The 19,084-nt window shown below is 46.5% G+C and overlaps 1 protein-coding gene across 1 annotated transcript; it reads right to left on the bottom strand.

The window, feature by feature from the left end:
* Positions 1-519: 519 nt before the first annotated feature.
* PROKR1 (prokineticin receptor 1) lies at positions 520-18,590 on the bottom strand. The gene is made up of 3 exons (XM_042979768.1): positions 18,459-18,590; positions 10,528-11,170; positions 520-1,413 (listed from the first exon to the last, which is right to left on the bottom strand). The coding sequence occupies exons 2-3, from the start codon at positions 11,010-11,012 to the stop codon at positions 717-719; spliced, it is 1,182 nt and encodes a 393-aa protein (XP_042835702.1). The 5' UTR covers positions 11,013-11,170; positions 18,459-18,590; the 3' UTR covers positions 520-716.
* Positions 18,591-19,084: the final 494 nt, after the last annotated feature.

Below are 19,084 nucleotides of genomic sequence, written 5' to 3'. Positions count from 1 at the left end.
TTAATAGCCTGACCAAAAGGCTTTCAGGGTGTGTGGCTTCTCCTGATGATGAGCCTCACCATGTGTGGGCACAGTTGAGGGGTAGCCATGGAGCAGTGTTGGGGAGGAGGGCTTGGACAGAACTTGGTCATGCATATTGAGGTGTCCATGTACATGCACATAAAGTTCCTCACAGTGAGAGTAGGGACCAGGGATGAGAAAAGAAGGGTTGAAGAAAGAACTAGGAGCCTGTGTTTGTATTCAAATATTAGGAGTAAACTCAAGACCAAGAACAGTCCTAGAGATGGACTACATCAGTATCTGATGAGTACTCAAGATGGTCAGAGAGACCCTCACCCTACAAACACGTGTACCACAGTCCTAGATGCCTAATTGGGTTCCCTTCTGGAAAGCCTCTCATTTCAGGCTATGCCCCAACATTTGTCTTGGCTGAATCCTTATTTCTTTTTGCCAATTAAATGTTGTCAACATATATGCATTTCACCAGTGCCTACTCTTTGCATACATTAGACATTCAGTTACTGTTGGTCACTGGGGATGGTATCTAGTCACATCAGTTTTATAAATTCTGAGCTCCTTGAACACAGTGTTCACTAAGCTGTCCGTTACCTCTGCCTTCTGCCAAAAACCAAGAGTTCTTGGTTGATAGTCTGTTTCTAGCACTGGTCAGTGTCCCAAAGGTCTGTCTTTGTTTAAACTTTGAAAGGTCCATCCAGTTATTTTAGTCTGATGCAGTCCACCTCTTCAGTTGCCGGCACCCCTGTGGTTTTAAGATCAAGATCCGCGCTGGACTTACTCCCATTGTAAGAAGACTTCCAATGGAGCAGCATGATCTTCTTGAAGTACTTGATGGTGTTGTTCTTGACGGTCACGAAGCACAGGGTGTTGATCATGCTGTTGCTCATGGCGATGCACTCCACGACGTAGAAGGCCGTGAGGTAGTGCTTCTCCTTGACGAACACGGTGGGGAAAAAGTCGCGCACGATGGTGAAGCCATAGAAGGGAGCCCAGCACAGCACGTAGGCAGTGAGGATGCACATGAGCACCAGCACCGTCTTCCTGCGGCAGCGCAGCCGCTTCCGGATCTGCTCCGTCTGGAAGCCTGGGACCTCCTTGAACCAGAGCTCCCGGGAGATCCTGGCATAGCACAGGGTCATTGTGACCACGGGGCCCACGAACTCGATGCCAAAGATGAAGAGGAAGTAGGACTTGTAGTAGATCTGCTGGTCCACCGGCCAGATCTGGCCACAGAAGATCTTCTCTTGGCTCTTGACAATGATGAGGACCGTTTCGGTTGTGAAGTAGGCTGAAGGGATGGCGATGAGGATGGACACCATCCACACCAGGGCAATCAAGCCAGTGGCTGTTTGATACTTCATCCTGGGTCTCAGCGGGTGGACGATGGCCAGATATCTAGTACAAGAACACAAATGGGTTCAACCACTGTAATGAGGTAGTGCTGGATGGTGATATTGTTTTTGCAACATGAGAAGGTGCCACCGAATGGCACATGTGGAGGAAAAACAACCATGTGAGCTTTTCCAGAAAGGCAGACTTGAGCGCAAACCCCAGTTCTACCCCCTTACTAGCTATCGCAACCTTGGGCAAATTTTGTTCAATCATTCTGAGTCTTGGTTTCATTACCTGCAAAAGCTGTTGTTTGTTTGTGCTAATAGATACACAATTTTTGGCACAGGTTTAGACATGATATACACTCAATAAATACTAACTATTATTCAAAGTAGTAATAATGCCTCCCGTTGGTTTCTGGCCTGGCACTATTCCCAGGTCTTTCTTGTTTCCAAGATTACTCCTCCTAATTAGCCCATAGTTTTTAGAGCTAAGAGGGCCTGATAATTCCAAAGAGTTGTCGGGAGATCTTGCCCTTTCCAGTGGAAGCAGTGGGCAAAGTCTTCAATCTACATTTCTAAAAATTTTGCTTCAAAGGTAAAAGAAAAGCATGTGACCATTTACCTTATTTTCCAGGTGTAAAAATGGAGCCTGGAGACAGATGACTGACTCTCTCAAGGTCATATACCACAGGACCCTTGATAGAAAACATTTAACCCTATCTCATGGTAGATGTGAAAAATCAATCAAGAATATACATGAATGTTTTTTTTTTTCAACCACAAAGCACCAGACAGTGAAAGATATTGCTTTTGTTCTTTCCCAAAAAACCACACTGCTGTTGCCACAGTGGTCCAGGAACGAAGAAAGAGCACTTTCTGGGGGATGTGAGTCATTTGTGTGGTATGAAAGCCTCCTTCCCAGAGAGAGAGCACATACTTATGCAGAGAGCTCTGGTTTCCTGGAAGGCTTTCCCTGTCTGGCAGGGGGTAGAAGTTGGAGAAGGAGAAAGACGAGGAGTGAAGTGGGAGGGAGTGATAAATAATGCTGGAAATAAACACATTCTCACGTGTCCATAGCTTATCCCAGGTAGAGCCAAGAGCAAATGTGAGAGAAGCCTGAAGGAAAGCCAGACCAACTTTATTTCCTTTGAAACTAATCCCTTTTAGGTCATCGTTCTTAGGATTTTGATTGGAAGAGGCGGTTCATTCCTATTTTTTTCCTGATTATATTCCTGATGTGTCTGTCCCTCCTCCCCCCAACATAGGCAGCCAACTCCATTGAGTGTCATTTGGAGAGTTTACAGGAGTGAGATTCCTGCTCTCTTCTAGAGATGTCAGATCAAGTTGGATGGGTTGTGTCCACCCTCTGGACACCTAGCGGGCTGCCTGACATGCTGTGCCACCAACAGAAATCTCTGGCCTCTTGCCAATCTCCCAGGTGCTGAAGGGTGGAATGCGAATGTCTGCAGGGTGTTGGCAATGCTTCTGTCAATGCACATGTATGGACCCTTCATAAAGACCACAGTGCTCCTGCTATATTAAGTGCACCAAACTTGCTCAGACTCATAACAAAAACTAAGAGTTTAGCACCTTTGCTCTCACTCACTCTCTCCCTCTTTATCTGCCCTGCCATGTTCTATTGATTACTTTGTCAAAGAATATTTCCATATTTATACTTGTTAACCATATGAATTTTCACTATATTAATTCTATTCCTTCCTTTCCCAATAACAACTTCCTAAGTCTTTGTGATGTTTCAAGGTCAGAGTGTTTTTTCAATGAACAAATAGGAAAGAATGCCAATCTAGCAGAAGACCATGAATCCAGTCCCAGCTTTGCCACAAACTTGTTATGTGATTTGAGTCCTTTTTCTTAGCTCTGTGGGCTCAATTTCCTCATCTGTAATATGGAAATATCACCGGCCTTGCCAACCTCACAGAGATACTACAAGGCTCTAATTAGACACTATGAGGTAGGGAAATTGAAAGACTCCATAAAAATCTGCCTTTTGCTCCTTTTCTTGCTTCTATTCTTGCTAGACACTGCACCCCCACTTTACATGTGCCTCAGAATGCAAATAGTGTATGTCCTCCTTGTAAGGGACAAGGAGTTAATGATTTCTTCAGACTAGGTAGCACCTAAGGAAGGACCAGGTGAGAATGACCTGGCGAAGCCATATACATATTCCAGACCACCGGCTCTAAACATCCCGATCCATCATTCGAATAACACCTGGGCCCTGGTCTTTGTTCTAACCAGTTCCTGGATGCCTGACAGGGAACGTCCAGCAGACCACCATCCCCAGTAAAAACCCCAGACCCTAAACAAAGGAAAGACTCTCTTTCCTTTCCTTTCTGAGTCTCCCACTCTGTACCTGCATTCTCTCTAAACCTTTAGTAAACTCTTTCACCTCCTTCTGGCTCACATTTGCTTTCTGTCCCATGTGCAGCCAGGGACCCCCTTGGCTGGTACTGCAGGACCCCTTCTGGGTCCTCAGACCTGGTCTGCTGGCATTAACTGCACATAAACAACCACAGACTACTAACATACAAGAAATGGTTAGCAGCCTAAAATGTATTTTTTCAGGGGCACCTGGTGGCTCAGTCAATTAAGCGTCCGACTCTTGATTTTGGCTCAGATCATGATCTCATAGTTTGTAGGTTCAAGCCCATGCTGTCAGCACAGAGCCTGCCTGGGAATTCTCTCCCTCCTCTCTCCGCCTCTCCTCCACATGCTGGCGTGTGCGCATGAGCACGCTGGCTCGCTCGCTCTCGCTCTCAAAATAAATAAACTTAAAAAAATAAAATAACGTATTTTTTCAAAGCTATTCTGTATACACAGCAACTTTTTTTACCTGTTATTGGCAAATACTTCATTTTCAAGTTCTCTGCTACTTTTTATTTCATTGAATCTATTTATTTTTACATAAAAATTAATCTTCAGGGTAATCTGTGACTCCCCATCAGATGTTTATTTCATCTTGGCTCTCCCTGCCTTCACCCCAACTCCATTCCCAGGGTTAGAACCAAGAGCTGTGCAAGAGTCCTTCCAAATACATTTACCAAAAGGAAAATTGCAAAAAAAACTGTTTCAAGGATTGCCACCAGTCTTGGCTTGTGCTAGGATCAGAACTCCAGAACTCTAGCATTAGTAATACTTGCTTATGTTTGTAAAACAGCTTGTAATTTACAGAGCATTTTCAAATCAACTTTCTCATTACATATCCCCAAGTCTATTGAACAGGTAATACAGCAAAGATGGCCATTTCACAGATGAGCAAACTGAAGTTTGCAGAAGTTAAATAACCTGCCAAAGGCCACACAGCTAGAAATTGACAGAACCATGGTCCAGGATCATCCATATCTTGCTCCAAATCCAGTAGGGTCTCTAATATGACATTTGTCCCCTCCCTTTCCAATCAGAGCAAGCAATACCCCTTTTTCCTGGCATCCTAGCAGAATCGTCGCATCCTTTTCCTCTTTTCTCTCCATCACAGTTGGTTTCTGCTTATTGATGTTCCAAGAAGGAGTCAGGCAACTGGCAGCTACTTTCTCTGCTTATGCATATGCCCTTGGCTTGCCCTGTGTCTACCATTATAATGGCTCAGGTCCAGATCTACTTAGAGCCAACATTTCCCAGAGAACAAAGAATAAAGGCTGCTGGACAAAGAAATATCCAGGCAGTGATTGTGTGACGATGGGGAGCTTGGTGATTAAGCAAAGAATATTTGGGCTCCCTCTGTGCCCAGGACCCAACCCCAGATCAAACACGGAAATGGTGTTTATAGCAGCTTCTAAGCCAGTCATGAAATGGTCAGGGAATTCAGGACCCACTCCTCGGGCTGGTCAGCCCCATCAGTGAACTCACTGGGGAGGATTTGTGATTTCCTAAAGCTGAGCACAAGTACTCAAGCCTTAGCTGGCCCCAAGCAGCAGAACAGAAGAGTGGTCAGTGGGCAGGCTGACCAGCCATTTCCCCTGGATTTTGGATAAAGAAGGGAGTGTCACCCAGTATCCCACATGCTCTGAGATCTATGGGTTCACATCAAGGCCAGTGCATGTGTCTCCACATCTAAGGGGAAACCCAGACCTTGGGGGACACAGTCCTCTGATAATCTTTTTCAGCTCCCTGCTTTATCAGGTTTGACTTCCTATATGTAGATTTTGAGATCTTCTGAAATTTGACCCTATCTTTTGTGATCTCTACTCAGCTTATGTTCCTTGTCCCCAAGGGTCCCTTAGATCTCCCCAAGGGACCTCATACCTCAAGCATTCCCACCTTATCTTTTGCAAACACTGCCCCACTACCCTCCTGGAAAACTTTTCCTGTCCTTTGCTGATTACCACTTGTTTAAGGCCAGTTAAATGTTCACCTCCTCCTGGAAGCCTCCTCCACTTACTCCAGTATACAATGACCTCATGCTTCTGTAAATCCCATTTAAAAAAATTTTTTTTAACGTTTATTTTATTTATTTTTTTTTATTTTTTTTTTTAACGTTTATTTATTTTTGAGACAGAGACAGAGCATGAACGGGGGAGGGTCAGAGAGAGAGGGAGACAGAATCGGAAGCAGGCTCCAGGCTCTGAGCCATCAGCCCAGAGCCCGACGCGGGGCTCAAACTAACGGACCGTGAGATCGTGACCTGAGCCGAAGTCGGACGCTCAACCGACTTAGCCACCCAGGCGCCCCTTAACGTTTATTTTTAAGAGAGAGAGAGAGCATGAGCAGAGGAGGGGCAGAGACAGAGGGAGACACAGAATCTGAGGCAGGCTCCAGGCTCTGAGCTGTCAGCACAGAGCCCAACACGGGGCTGGAACTCACAAATGATGAGGTCATGACCTGAACCAAAGTCGGATACTTACCAGACTGAGCCACCCAGGCACCCATGTAAATTTTATTTAAAATTTGTCCTTTACTTTATGTTGTTTCCTAAGTGTTATCCACCGTCCCCCACCCCCTCCAGATGGTAAGCTCCTCGAGAGCAGGGATCGCCTCTTACTTCTGTTATAACTTTTTGATGTCAGTGAATTTGGGCACCTAGGATTCCAGTAAAACTTCACTCTCAGCAAGTGCTTGGCACCAGATGAATAGGAATGGAATGAGTCATCGTGACAATTCTCAAAAAGATTGCAACCTCTTTTGGAAACAGGACACAAATGTGTTTACCTAGCCTGAGACTGGGAGGCAGTCTGAGGCTCAATAATAAAAGGTTGAAAGTGCAGGTAAAGAGGTTCGAGCCTCATTTTGCAGACAATGGAGTTAGTAGAGGTCTTTTGAGCAAGAGTGGGGAGACAAGCAGAAGATTAATTTAGCTGCAGTCTTGCTTTCTTCCCTCAGGCCACAGGAGCCTTTTCTCTGTTCTTAGAACACTTCATGTTTGTTCCTGTCTTGGGGCCTTTGCACTGATAATTTTCTTTGTCTGGAATGCATTTTCCCTATCTTCCTAAGGCTGGATTTTTTTTTTCTTTTTTTTCCAGAGTTCCCTTCAAATGTCTTCTCCTCAGAGACAGAGACACGTACCTGGAGTTAACTCCCACCCTGCATCATCCTCGATGTTCTCATGTTTGTCTTTTTTGTTCAGAGTATTTGTCACGCTCTGAAATTACCTACTTTGTTTGTGTGCCTGACTGTTACCTCTCTCCAAGGCAAGGGGCTTATTTTTCTTATGCACTGTCATATCCCCAGTGCTTGGAATGCTATCTGTCACATCATAGCTGCTCTACAACAATGCTCCGTTTGAATGAATGAATGTTTAGCATGGATTGTGAGGGGTGGAGCTTTGGCAGAGGGGCAGAGCTGAGAGACACTGAGGCAAGGAGCCCAAGAGGAGGCTCTGACAGCCAGGCCTGAGTGAACAGGGAGGAGGTAGCCATAAGCATTAGCAGGTCCTATAAAGGAGCTGTGTTAGCGCAGAGGGAGAGCCATGGAGCTAGTCACAGACATAGAGAAGATAGAAGATAAATAGTTCTGTTGCACCATATCTTCATAGCTGCATGTCTTAGAAACTTTTATCATGTTTTTTAATATCACATCATAAAACAACCACTTCAGTGAAAATGAAGAGGTCAGCCAATCGAAAACATTCATTAGTTTACCTGAGTTTGTTTTGTTGTTGTTGTTCCTTTAAGGATTAATTTAAGAATTATACTATCCACTTTTTATTTGGTGCTTACTCTGGCTTATGCCTTGTTCTAAACAATTATATATTATTTCACTTAATCCTCAAAGCAACCCAATATATTAGGTTTTCTTATTATTCCCTTTGTATACGTGAGAAAATTGAGGCAGAGAGATGTTAAAGAGCTAACATGAGGTTCTAGGGTTAATAGGTGCTGCAGCAGGAGTTTAAACCCAGCAAAATAACCACTAATGCTACCCCTGCAATTTCATTAAATAAAAACAAAGGTATTTTTATAACTGTAGTGTATTTGGTATATTGAGATAAATATGAGTTGCTCAAGGGGGTGCCTGAGTGGCTCGGTCGATTAAATGTCCAACTTTGGCTCAGGTCATGATGTCATAGTTCTTGAGTTCCAGCCCCGCGTTGGGCCCTGTGCTGACAGCTCTGAGCCTAGAGCCTGCTTCGGATTCTACGTCTCTCTCTCTCTCTCTCTCTCTCTCTCTGCCCCTACCCAATTCGCACTCTGTCTCTCTCTCTCTCTCTCTCTCTCTCTCTCTCAAAAATAACTAAACACTGAAAAATACTTTTAAAAAAACGAGTTACCCAAAACTAACCAAATAGAACATGAAAATCACTGATCAAATCCTGAACAACACATGAGGCCAGACAAAAATCAGTGAAGTCCTGCACTGCAAAACTGAAATTAAGTGGTAAAAACACATAAAAATAGTGGGAAGCAAAGATCAAAACATCAGTAAGGGAACTTCACACCTTGGAGCAGCTGGTTAGTTGGTCAAGGCCACTGGATGGCCTGTGCAGGCAACACTGCTTTCCTCCAGTGTCTGGGTTCAAGTTTCTAATCACAACCCCACTGTAAACAATCGCAGTCCCAAGATACAAAGCATGTTCTCCAATTAATCTTTCTTATTGTATCTAAACTGCATTACATAAACTCACAGTGCATGAGAAGTGCCTGTAGGATTTCAGACAGCTGAGTTTGATATAAAAGTAGTGTATTAATGTGAAAAAGTTCAATAGAACAAGGTTGATTCACACAGATATTACCTCTTACATGTTCAGAAGAACGTAGTACCCCTTAATTTATCCTGGCTCCTGTCCCCCTTGAAGCTACTCCCTTCTGCAGTGTTACCCCTTTTGACAAGTGGCCCCCTACATCGTAAAATGGATGGCACCCAGGAGTGGGAGCCTGCCCTGTCCAGGGAACAAACACTACCATACCCCATTTTTAGTGGCTGAGAGCACCCCCTCTGCAAATATGTCTTGCTGGAGTGAAACTTCAGGAAAGGGTCCTCTATGCTTTCAGCTTCTACTTTCAGAAAGGTCAGAGACAGGGTTCCTGGAGCTCTTCCTTGACAGCTCTAAAGGGCACTTAGAGCTGTTTGACTGGGCCCCTCCTGATTCACCTAAGGTCTGTCCCTGGGTGGATAAAATACCGTGGGGCTTCCAGACTGCTGTGGAGGACCCTGGCCAAAGTAGCCCTCTGCAGGGGTGACAACTCTGAGTACCTTCTACAGGTGACAGAGCCAGGGCTCTTTAAGCTGCTAACTCCTTGACATTCCTCCTGGGAGAAAAGAGGCTGAGGCCCCAGCTCACAATGCTTTTAAAGCCAGGTTCCTTCTCAATCTCCCCTGGAGAGTGGCCTGTTTCCAGGTTATCCAATCTCTGGTTATTCTGACTTTGGCTTCAGAAAACAGGTTCTATCTGCTGTGTTCCTCCCCGGAACACTGCCCGGGATGTCCTGATTGCGGGGGCAGGCTAGACTCCACCAGAGCCCTGAGGCCATGAAACAGGTTGAGCATCTGTGCTCCAGGCTCTCTGGGTTAAGGGAGAGAGACGTGCTGTTCAGATCCAAGTACACGGAGGCCCTGACCCTCCAGGTAACTGGCTCTGGACTGTACCAAGGTGCTCTGGAATGAGAGTCAACTTTGGGCAGAGGAGCTTGCAAAGTTTTTCCTGAGGGAACAAAAACTACCCTGGTTCATTGGCACAGATGATTGTCCTAAATGAAAAGACTGAACATAACAGAAGAAAGATTTTCATAGACTGCTCTTATTGCGTGTATTTCCCATCACAGAAACAGATCTACATTGTCGCATGCAAACGTATGTAAAGGAGCAAAGTGATTAATGCAACAACCAAAAAGAACAAGTAGACATTTGTTCTCTTTTTCTTTCTTTCCTTTTTTTTTCAAATCAAATCTGTCAATCTTATTTTAAAATAAACCGGTTTGCAACAACATGGATGGAACTAGAGTGTATTATGCCAAGCGAAATAAGTCAGTCAGAGAAAGACAAGTACCATATGATTTCACTCATATGTGGAATTTAAGAAACAAAACAGATGAACCTAAGAGAAGAAAAGCAAAAATAAGATAAAAACAGAGAAGGAGACAAACCATAAGAGGCTCTAAAATACAGAGAACAAACCATGTGTGGAGTTGCTGGTGGGGTGTTGGGTGGGGGATGGGCTAAATGGGTGATGGACATTAAGGAGGGCACTTATTGGGACGAGCACTGGGTGTTATATGTACGTGATGAATCACTAAGTTCTATTCCTGAAATAATTATTACACTATATGTTAACTAACTTGGATTTAAATTTAAAAAAAAAAAGAAAGAAAAATTGGTGTTTGGGGTTGTGGTTGAGGGTGCTCACGGTTTAGTAGAGAAAATCTTCCTCAAAATTCCCAACTTGACTCAAGAAGTACTTGCCTGGAACTTAAACTTGAGCCTCCACATTTCTTCTTACCTATGTACCTCTAGACCTTGAATATCTAGGATACATCTAGGAGCACGTCCATAGCAGAGGGACCACAGGCCCTTCCCCCTGCCCAACTCTAGGGAGCTCTGCTACCTGTGCCTGCCCACAGCTGGAAAACTAGAACTCTCCTTACAGTCAATGGACCAACTTTTGAACCTCCACGCATCCACACCTATAGGAATACAGATACCTCTCATCAACCCACACCTACAGTAAAGGAAAGCACAATTCCAATGTTCCTTTCCTTGTTGTCTCCGGCACCCTCTTACTCACCTGTCAATGGCGATGGCCAGCAGGGCATTGGTGGAGACATAGAGAGAAACGGTGCGCAGGTAGTTGACAGAGGCACACATGACATGGCCATGTTCCCAGGACAGCTGGCGCACCACATAGTAATCCATCTCAAAGGGGCAGCAGACAATGGCCACCAGGAAATCAGAAATGGCCAGGTTGGCAATGAGCAGGTTGGTAAGGTTGCGCAGCTTCTTATAGCGGGCCAGGGCGGCAATGAAGATGAAGTTGCCAATGCCACAGACCAGCATGATGCCCACTAGGGCCATGCCAATGACGATCTTGGCAGCAAAGAAAGTCCTGGAATTGGTCACATCCTCATCTTCATCCAAAGGCATATCATAGTCACCATAGCTGAAGTTGAATGGGAAGGAAGCAGCTTGGGCTCCGTGGGGGGGAAACACAGAAAGGAAGTTGGTGGAGGTGTTGGTGGTATTCTCATCCATGACCCCTGTGGTGATCTCCATCTGGCCAAATAGTGCTCTGAACAACACTGCTTAGAATTCCTCTGGGATGATGTGTGGGAGGCTGTCTCCCCTCTCTGCTCACACTCAGTTCTCCCTTAATGAGTCAGAGTGTCTTTGCCAGCATCCTTGGGGTACAGTATCCAAGCTCCATCCTAAGCCTTTGAAAGACATACAAACAGTTGGCTACATATATGAGTGAACTTGGCCAAATGTAAAGCCATCCTGTAACCCAAGCAGACCCATTAGCCACCTGCTCAGAATGAACATTGAGTGATGGAGTGGAAATAAAGGAACCAGGGAGAGAGAACAAATGAATAAAAACCACATACCCACTCATACAGGGAAGGCTGGATTGCTATAGAGACAACCAGGCACTGGCTCAGTTTATTTCATTTCCACTGAAGATCTGAAATGTTGCAATTTTGCTCAAGGACCTAAGTTGAGGGTGGGGAAGCTATGGAGAATGCAAGCGACCTGCTCTAAATGTCACTCCCTGTCCTAATAGCTTGAACTTTGTCTTTGTGAAATTGTCCCATTCTGTGACTTAAAAGAAATTATTCTGAGGATCAGCAACCCTGTCTGAGACAACCCTGTCTGCTCCCCACGAGCTAGTCTCCCTCCTCTGGCAGAACACTTCCTCTGGCAAAATCCCAGAACCTATCTAGTAGCCCCCTTTCCCTCTCCTCACTAGGTTTCCTGTCCCCACATCCAAGTCAGCTATGACCCTGGCAGACAGGCACAGCATTTACCAAGGCCTGTCCCCAGGCAGAGGCTGCAGGGTTGAAGTCACAGCCTAGTCACTGAGTGGCTTAGAAAGGGGGCTTTGGAGCAAAATCCTTCCTTGGCTGGTTGTGTGTCCTGAGGTAAAGAGCTTAAACACTCAGAGTTTCAACATCCTCCAGGCAGCAGATCAATAACATCTGTAAAGTGCAGAGCTCCCTAGAGAGGGAGGCTGTTACACCCTAAGACTGCAAAGAATTACTCTGGAGTGCTCAGGCCTCCTCAGTCAGCTTCAAGGAAGGGGAGGGAAATCCTGACCCAGATGACCCCACCACATCACATAAAGGGGGTGGGAGTGTGGTTAGCTGCACTGCTGGAGACCAAAGCCCAAGAGGGACCCTTGCCCTCTCCCTGCAGTCCTACTCCCTCCCAGAGCCTGAAAACATCAGACCAAGTTGCTGGGATGTAAGAGGGCTGGAGTCTGGAGAGGGCAGGAAAGTATGGAAAACCTGAGGTTCCTGGAACAAAAGACACATAGCAGCCCCCCACCCCCACCCCCGCACTCCTCAGCGGCAACGTAGCCAGAGCTTGTCTTTGGGGAACCCGCACTAAAATCCCTCTGCACCCCGATGAGGCCCAGCCACTACCTGCCTCTCTCCCCCAACTCCTCACCCCCATTTTTCTCCCCCTTGTATCCCTTCCTCTGAGCCATCAGTTCTGTCCTTCTCAGTCCCTGCCCTTTGTCCCTGTCAGGTGTGAGAAGCACAACCGTGGTCTGAAAGGTCAGAGGGGGCCAAGTCTTGGGGTCTGGACAGGTACAGCTGCAATCCTGGTGAGACAGTCCTCACTCCTTGCAGGCCCTGTGTATCTCGGAGGCACGCCCCCCCCCCCACGTCTGCTCCCGGAGGGGTACCCTCCGAGCATGTACCTGGAAGGCTCCAAGTCAGGTTTTAAAAACAAAAGGTAATAAAAACTTCTTGGGGCACCGGGGGTGTTGGGAAATTTAGCACTAGGGGAGAAATTGTCCAGCGCTCTTTTTTCCAGTGTTCTCACCTCTCAAAGACGAACTCTCTTCCGTTCCCACCCAGTGTCCTCTGGGGACCCTGTGGTTTAGCGCTCGCCCCGCGGCCAGACCCTGCCCAAGGCTGGAAGCCTCTCTGCAGCCCCTGCCGAGAAGCCCGCTGGGGCTCCCAGCTTTCTCCTCGGAGTCGCGGAGGCTACTCCAAGGGCAGAGGGACGGGTAACCCGCCCGGCTCCCCTGAGGAAATGAGCGCGAAAGCGAGTCTCTGGAAAAGCCTCCTCCCCACTCAAAAAGCCCCCCCGCACCCGGTGGCCGCGCGAACCGCGTAGGGTCCTCAGAGCATCTCTCCGGGAGGGCGCGCTCCCTACCTGCGGCATCCCGGCGGGCGGACCAGGTGCGGTTTTTTATCCGGGGACGGAGACAAGAGCCCTTGCGCCCAGAGGCCCGCAGGCACCGGAGCGGTCCCCGCTCTTCCTTCTCTTCTCCGGGTTCGCTCCCTGCCCGGGCGGGAGTTACGCTCGCGCGCCGCCGCAGACCCCAGGAACGCAAGCCCAGCGGCAGGGCCACCCCCGGCCCGGGCCCGCCCCGCACTGGCGCTCCCCGCCCCCGGTGGCCGCGGGGCGCCCTGGGCACCGGCGGCTGATTAGAAGAGGCGTGCTCGGGCCGGGGAGCCGGACACGTCGGGGTCGCTGCGCGGGCGCGCGGCTGGCGACCCCGGAGTCGCCGCCGGGCCGGAGTGTCGGGGAAGCAGAGGCGGCAGCTGGCAGCGAGGAAACGCGGGAGGGAGCCGGGCGCCGGGCGGCGCGCGCTCCCCAGGCTCAGGCTCCAGAACGGCCGCCACGGTCTGGAACGGGGGCGCTGGCGCTCAAAGCTGGGCTCAGCGCGGGTCCGAGCGAAGTACCACCCGCCCGCTGTGCCCGCCCCCGGGGCACGGGACTTGTCCGCCGGCTCACCTGGTCAGCCCCGGCCGCCGCCGGAGGGCGGACACGGCCGGCTTAGCTGGTGGGATTTCAAAGAACCCAGCGGAGGCTCCCCTCCCGCCCACAGCACCGCCCTCGCTCCACACGCTGGGACCGACCCAAACCCCGCTCCCTCGGGCAAGCCCAGCTGGACGCCAGGGTCAGCTTCATTTCAGCAGCTTGGACCTTTGTGTAAAAGAAGCTCAGAGAACGAACTTCCAGAAAGCAATGAAGTGAGGGGATACGGACAGTGTGGATGCTAGAGAGAAGGAGAAGTCCCCCGCCCACCAGGGATATCTGTTCAGAGGAAGGCTAGGATGACCAGAGCCAACTTAACAGAGCACAGATCTCCTTCAAGTCTAGATTTCTCAAGAAGTTAAATATAGAATTACCCTATGATCCAGCAATTCCACTTTAAAAAAAAAAAAAAATTGAAAGCAGGAACCCAGATACTTGCACACCGATGTTCATAGCAGTATTATTCACAATACCCAAAAGATGGAAACAACCCAAAGGTTCATCAACTGATGAACAGGTCTTTTTAAACGTGATATATACATAACTTAGAATAGTTCTCATCCTTCAAAAAAGGACAGAAGTACAAGTGTTGGTGAGGCTGTGGAAGAATTGGACCCCTGGTGCACTGTTGGTGGGAATGTAAAATGATAGAGCCACTGTGGAAAACGTTATGGCAGTTCCTCAAAAGTTAAAAAATAGAATTATGTCATCAGCAATTTCACTTCTGGATATATACCCAAAGTCATTGAAAGCCGTCTCTCAAAGAACTATTTGTACACCTACGTTTATGGCAGCATTATTCAAATAGCCAAAAGGTAGGAGCCACCCAAGTGTGCATCAACAGATGAATGCATAAACAAAATGTGATATATACATACAGTGGGATATAAGTCAGCCTTCAAAAGGAAGGAAGTCCTGGCACATGCTACAACATGGATGAATCTTGATGACATTGTGCTAAGTGAAATAAGCCAGGCACAAAAAGACAAATACTGTATCATTCCACTTATATTAGGTACCTAGAGTAGTCAAAATCATAGAGACAGAAAGAAGAATGGCAGTTGGTCGCCAGGGGTGGGAGGGATAAGGGAAGGGGAAATTATCACTAAATGGACACAGAGTTTCCGTTTTGCAAGACGAAAAGAGTTCTGTAGATGGATGGTGGTGATGGTTGCACAATAATGTGAATGTGCTTAATTCACTGAACTGTACACTTCAAAATGGTTAAGATAGTAAGTACTATGTGTATTTTACCACAATAAAAAATGAGGGAAAAGGAATAAAGTATGAATTCATGCTACAGTGTGGGGGAATCTTGAAAACATGTTACATGAAATAAGCCAGACACAAAAAAACACAAATATTATATGATTCCATGTATATGAGGTAGCTCAAACAGGCAAATCCATAGAGTCAGAAAGTAGAATGTTATGTACCAGGGGAGGAGGAATGGGCAGCTATTGTTTTGTGGATACAGACTTTTTGTTTGAGATGATGAAAAAGTTTTGAGTATGGATGTGCTTAATGTCATTGAACTATCCACTTAAAATGGTTAAAATGATCTACAGAATAGCTCAGACCTCCCTTAGCAAGGCATCTAAGGTCAATCCCAGTTTGGCCTCCAATTATCCACAATGGAAAGGGGGAGTTCAGGTTCTGGATCTCTACTCCTCTTTGCTACTTTCAAACCTCAGGCAAGTCACAAAACCTTTCTGAGGGTACCTTTCTCCATTTACTAAATGAGTTGAGCTTACACCAGGAAGTCACTAGCAGGTTCCAGCACTTCATGCGGTATCTTCCCCTGGCCTATATCCCTCTCTGAACACCTTCTCCTATCATTTGCACAAAACTCCTATCATTTGCACAAAACTCCTATCATTCACAAAGATGTCACAGCCCTTTCACAACTCCAAGTCTCCTGTCCCCTGGGACACGGAACATGATAGCTGTTAAGAGCATCGCATATGGAATCAGCTGCCTTTTTTCCACCTAGCTCTGTACAGAGGAGCTGTGTGACCCTGGGCAGTGTGGTAACCAAAGCTTAGTTCTCCCATTTGTAAATTACAGATGACAATAGCTCCTATTGCATAAGGTTGTTGTGAAGATTAAATAAGATAAAACAGGTAAAGTATTTGGCACAATGCCTGATGCTTAGCAGGCTCCTGATAAATGTCAGCTGTTACTATCACTCTGTGATTCTTTCTGTACCTTGCTCCATGAGATCTTAACCAACCAATTTGCTTTCCACCTTACACTGTTACCTGAAGAAGGGCTATGTCTTGTTCATGTTTGAATCCTTTCTTGCAATACTTCTCAGACTTGCCTGGTGTAGAATTATGTGGGGTCCTAAACATACTGATTCTTTGGTCACACCCCAAACCCAGATAATTCTACAAATTAGGTGATTCTTACTATCAAATAAATTTGGGGATCTAGGGACCTAGAACAGAGCCTGGTACAAGATAGACAAATACTGATTTGTCATTCCACACAGCATATGCGGTCATTCCATATAAGCAAATGTCTTCTTGATGTTATTTATTTCTACTCAAAAATAAAAAGCAAAGCCCACAGTTATCTATTGCTGCAAAGCAAATTACCCAGAAACTCAGCACCACAAAATAACAAACATGTATTATCTCACAGAGTTTCTGAGGGTCAGGAGTCTCCAAATGGCTTAAGCTAGGTGGATCCAGGCTCAGGGTCTCTCATGAGATCGGAGTCAAGCTGTCAGCCACGCTGCAGTCTCATCCGAAGCCTCAGCTGCAGGGAGGATTCACTCCCAAGCTCACTCATGAGGTTGTTGTCAGCCCTCAGTTTTTCCCTGGCTATTGCTGGAGACTTTGGTTCCTCATCATGTGAACCTAGCGTAGGCTGCCTGAGTGACCTCACAACGTGGTCGCTGACTCTCCCAAATGCTTCTGTTATATATAATTCACCACCAACAACAATAACCCTGGTACAATATGGGAAGGGACCACTCAAGTGTGTGAATATCAAGAGGGATCACCGGGGACTGATTTGGAGGCCATTTAGGGACCGGCTGCCATATAGAACTTAGAATTTTTCCTTTCAAAGACCTGACAAAAGATGGTACCTGAGGCAACCAAGGAGGCTAGCCACAATGAAGAAATTTTTGAACTTCAGAGTAGGGAGGTCCTGCAAGACCTGTGAAGTTGGAGGGCATAGTAGGATGATTTACTGGCCCAAGACCCCCACGAAAGAAATGGAATAACAGAAGTAGATACAGTCTGGCACGTCATGTTTCGCACTCTTTTGGAGAACCGGATCCTTACATGCCAGTTTCTGCCAAAGACTTCAACAGATCTCCCTTCCATCTGAGAAGCAGACATCCACCAGATGCCCTATGTTAACAGTTTATCTCTGTGACAGAGTTAAACCAGGGTTACTTTAGCCCCAAGAATGCCAATAGCCTGGAAAATTTTTCCTGTGATGTCTACCGCCAGGAGGAGCAAAAGTACCTGGCCTCATCCTACCTACAAAGGAAGCCATAATATCTGAGAGAATTTGCCATCCCAGGGACCCTCACCAAACAAGATCAAAAATCTCATTTATAAAGCACTTTCTTTGGAGATAACCCTCAGCCCTAAATAATGTCCTTAGGCTACTTTAGATTTCTTTTCTTTCCTATTCCACTGGCAGGAATCATCCCAAGCACACTCCAAATTCTCAATTTTTCATCATTTTCTATACTTATGTCCTTCGGTTTAGACATGGACGTTTGTAACATCTTGGGGCATTTTTCAGTCATGCAACTCCTGTGATGCTCTAGTAAATACCACATAGAAACTCAGCTCAAGAAGGCCTCAGTGAGCTCAGTGAGCAGTCTTAGGTCGAGCAATGCTCAGGAGGGAGCCCACTCACTGAAGAGAACAGAGAGGGCTGATTTCAGAGTCCAGACTGGAATCCAAGTCTGACTTTTAGTCCCGCCTTCCATCTCTGGCAGCCACACTCACAACACCTATTGCTACCTGTCTTCATTTGCCCCTCTCTCCATGATCCTTGGCACCATGGGTCCTTGGCTCCAGTCACAATTCCCCCTGGCTGGAAAATTTACCAAATCAGCTTATTTTCTGCTTTCATCAGATTTGTTCTCTCTGCACACACTCTCATCCATCGCTACACAAAAAAATCAAGGATTCCTGGAAGATAGCCAGAGCTGGCTCAGAACCCATCTGCTTCCTTTTCCAATTACCTCTGTAGCACTCAGGCCAAGCAGTGTTTGATGGGCTTACCAAAGCCCACTCAGCGGGTCATTTGGACTGCTCTTTGCCATTCCTCTCCACCTCCCCAAATCCCTGTGGAGGAGATGTGAAGGAAGATTCAGATAGATACAGAGACATGACCTCATGCTTGATGGAAACCCAAACACTTCAAAGATGTCAATTCTTTCATTAATTTCATTGGTTTAACACCTTTGCTAACAATTTCTTAATGATTGACAAAACTATCCCTATATTTATCTGAAAGAATAAACAGGTAATAGCATACATGGATTTTTTTTTAAAAAAGAAGAGTAATAAGGGGAAATTTGACTTATTAATATTAAAATACTATGGAAAAAAATAAAATAATAATAAAATAAAATAAAATAAAATACTATGGAGTTTCAAGAAGACAGCACACAATGGGTTTGAGCATAAGTCATCCCCACTCTTGAGATCTGGATATGTCTTGACATGAAGTCTGATAACTCAGTGGACTCACCAGTCTGGCATATTTCACATGGGGATGGAGAGGGGAGAGCTGAGGGCAGGGATGGAGCTGATGCATGGTATCTAACTCAGATTCTGGTCTTCCTGACTAAGCCCCAGGGTGACAGGGCTAAAGGCAACGGGACTCTGGAAAACAGGGGACTTTGGTAGTGCTGGCTTGGGACCCCTGATATGGAGTGGGGAGAAGAGCCTTCTCTCCTTGTTGGAGAAATGTGGCCTGGTTCTAAAGCAATGAGTGCCACATAGAATGTCATAATGGCCTGGCACCATGCAGGTTCTGAGACCCTTAAATGGGTCTTTTCCATTAACATGGTGCCCTCTCAAGAGAAGTAGCACAGCCAGGCCCCCAAAGTCTTTATGGGTGGATGTGTTGAGGGGTTGGGCAAGAGGGGAAGCATGGGAGAGGATTATTCAAGAACCTCCCCACCCCAGAGACTTCTAGAAATAAGAGTCTGGGATTTTCTGCTTTACGCAGATGGAGTCAGTTATATTGTTATGTGAGCCAGTTGTACCCACAAGTTAGGGAATCCTGGTGAAACTGGAGTTACATGAGAACACGTTACAAAGGAAGCAGTCCGTATCAACCATATCACCAAGTACAACACTTAAAGAGAGTGC

The sequence above is a fragment of the Panthera tigris genome, chromosome A3, assembly GCF_018350195.1.
Source record: "Panthera tigris isolate Pti1 chromosome A3, P.tigris_Pti1_mat1.1, whole genome shotgun sequence".
NCBI classification, from domain to species: domain Eukaryota; kingdom Metazoa; phylum Chordata; class Mammalia; order Carnivora; family Felidae; genus Panthera; species Panthera tigris.
This window is presented reverse-complemented; position numbering and strand designations above follow the sequence as displayed.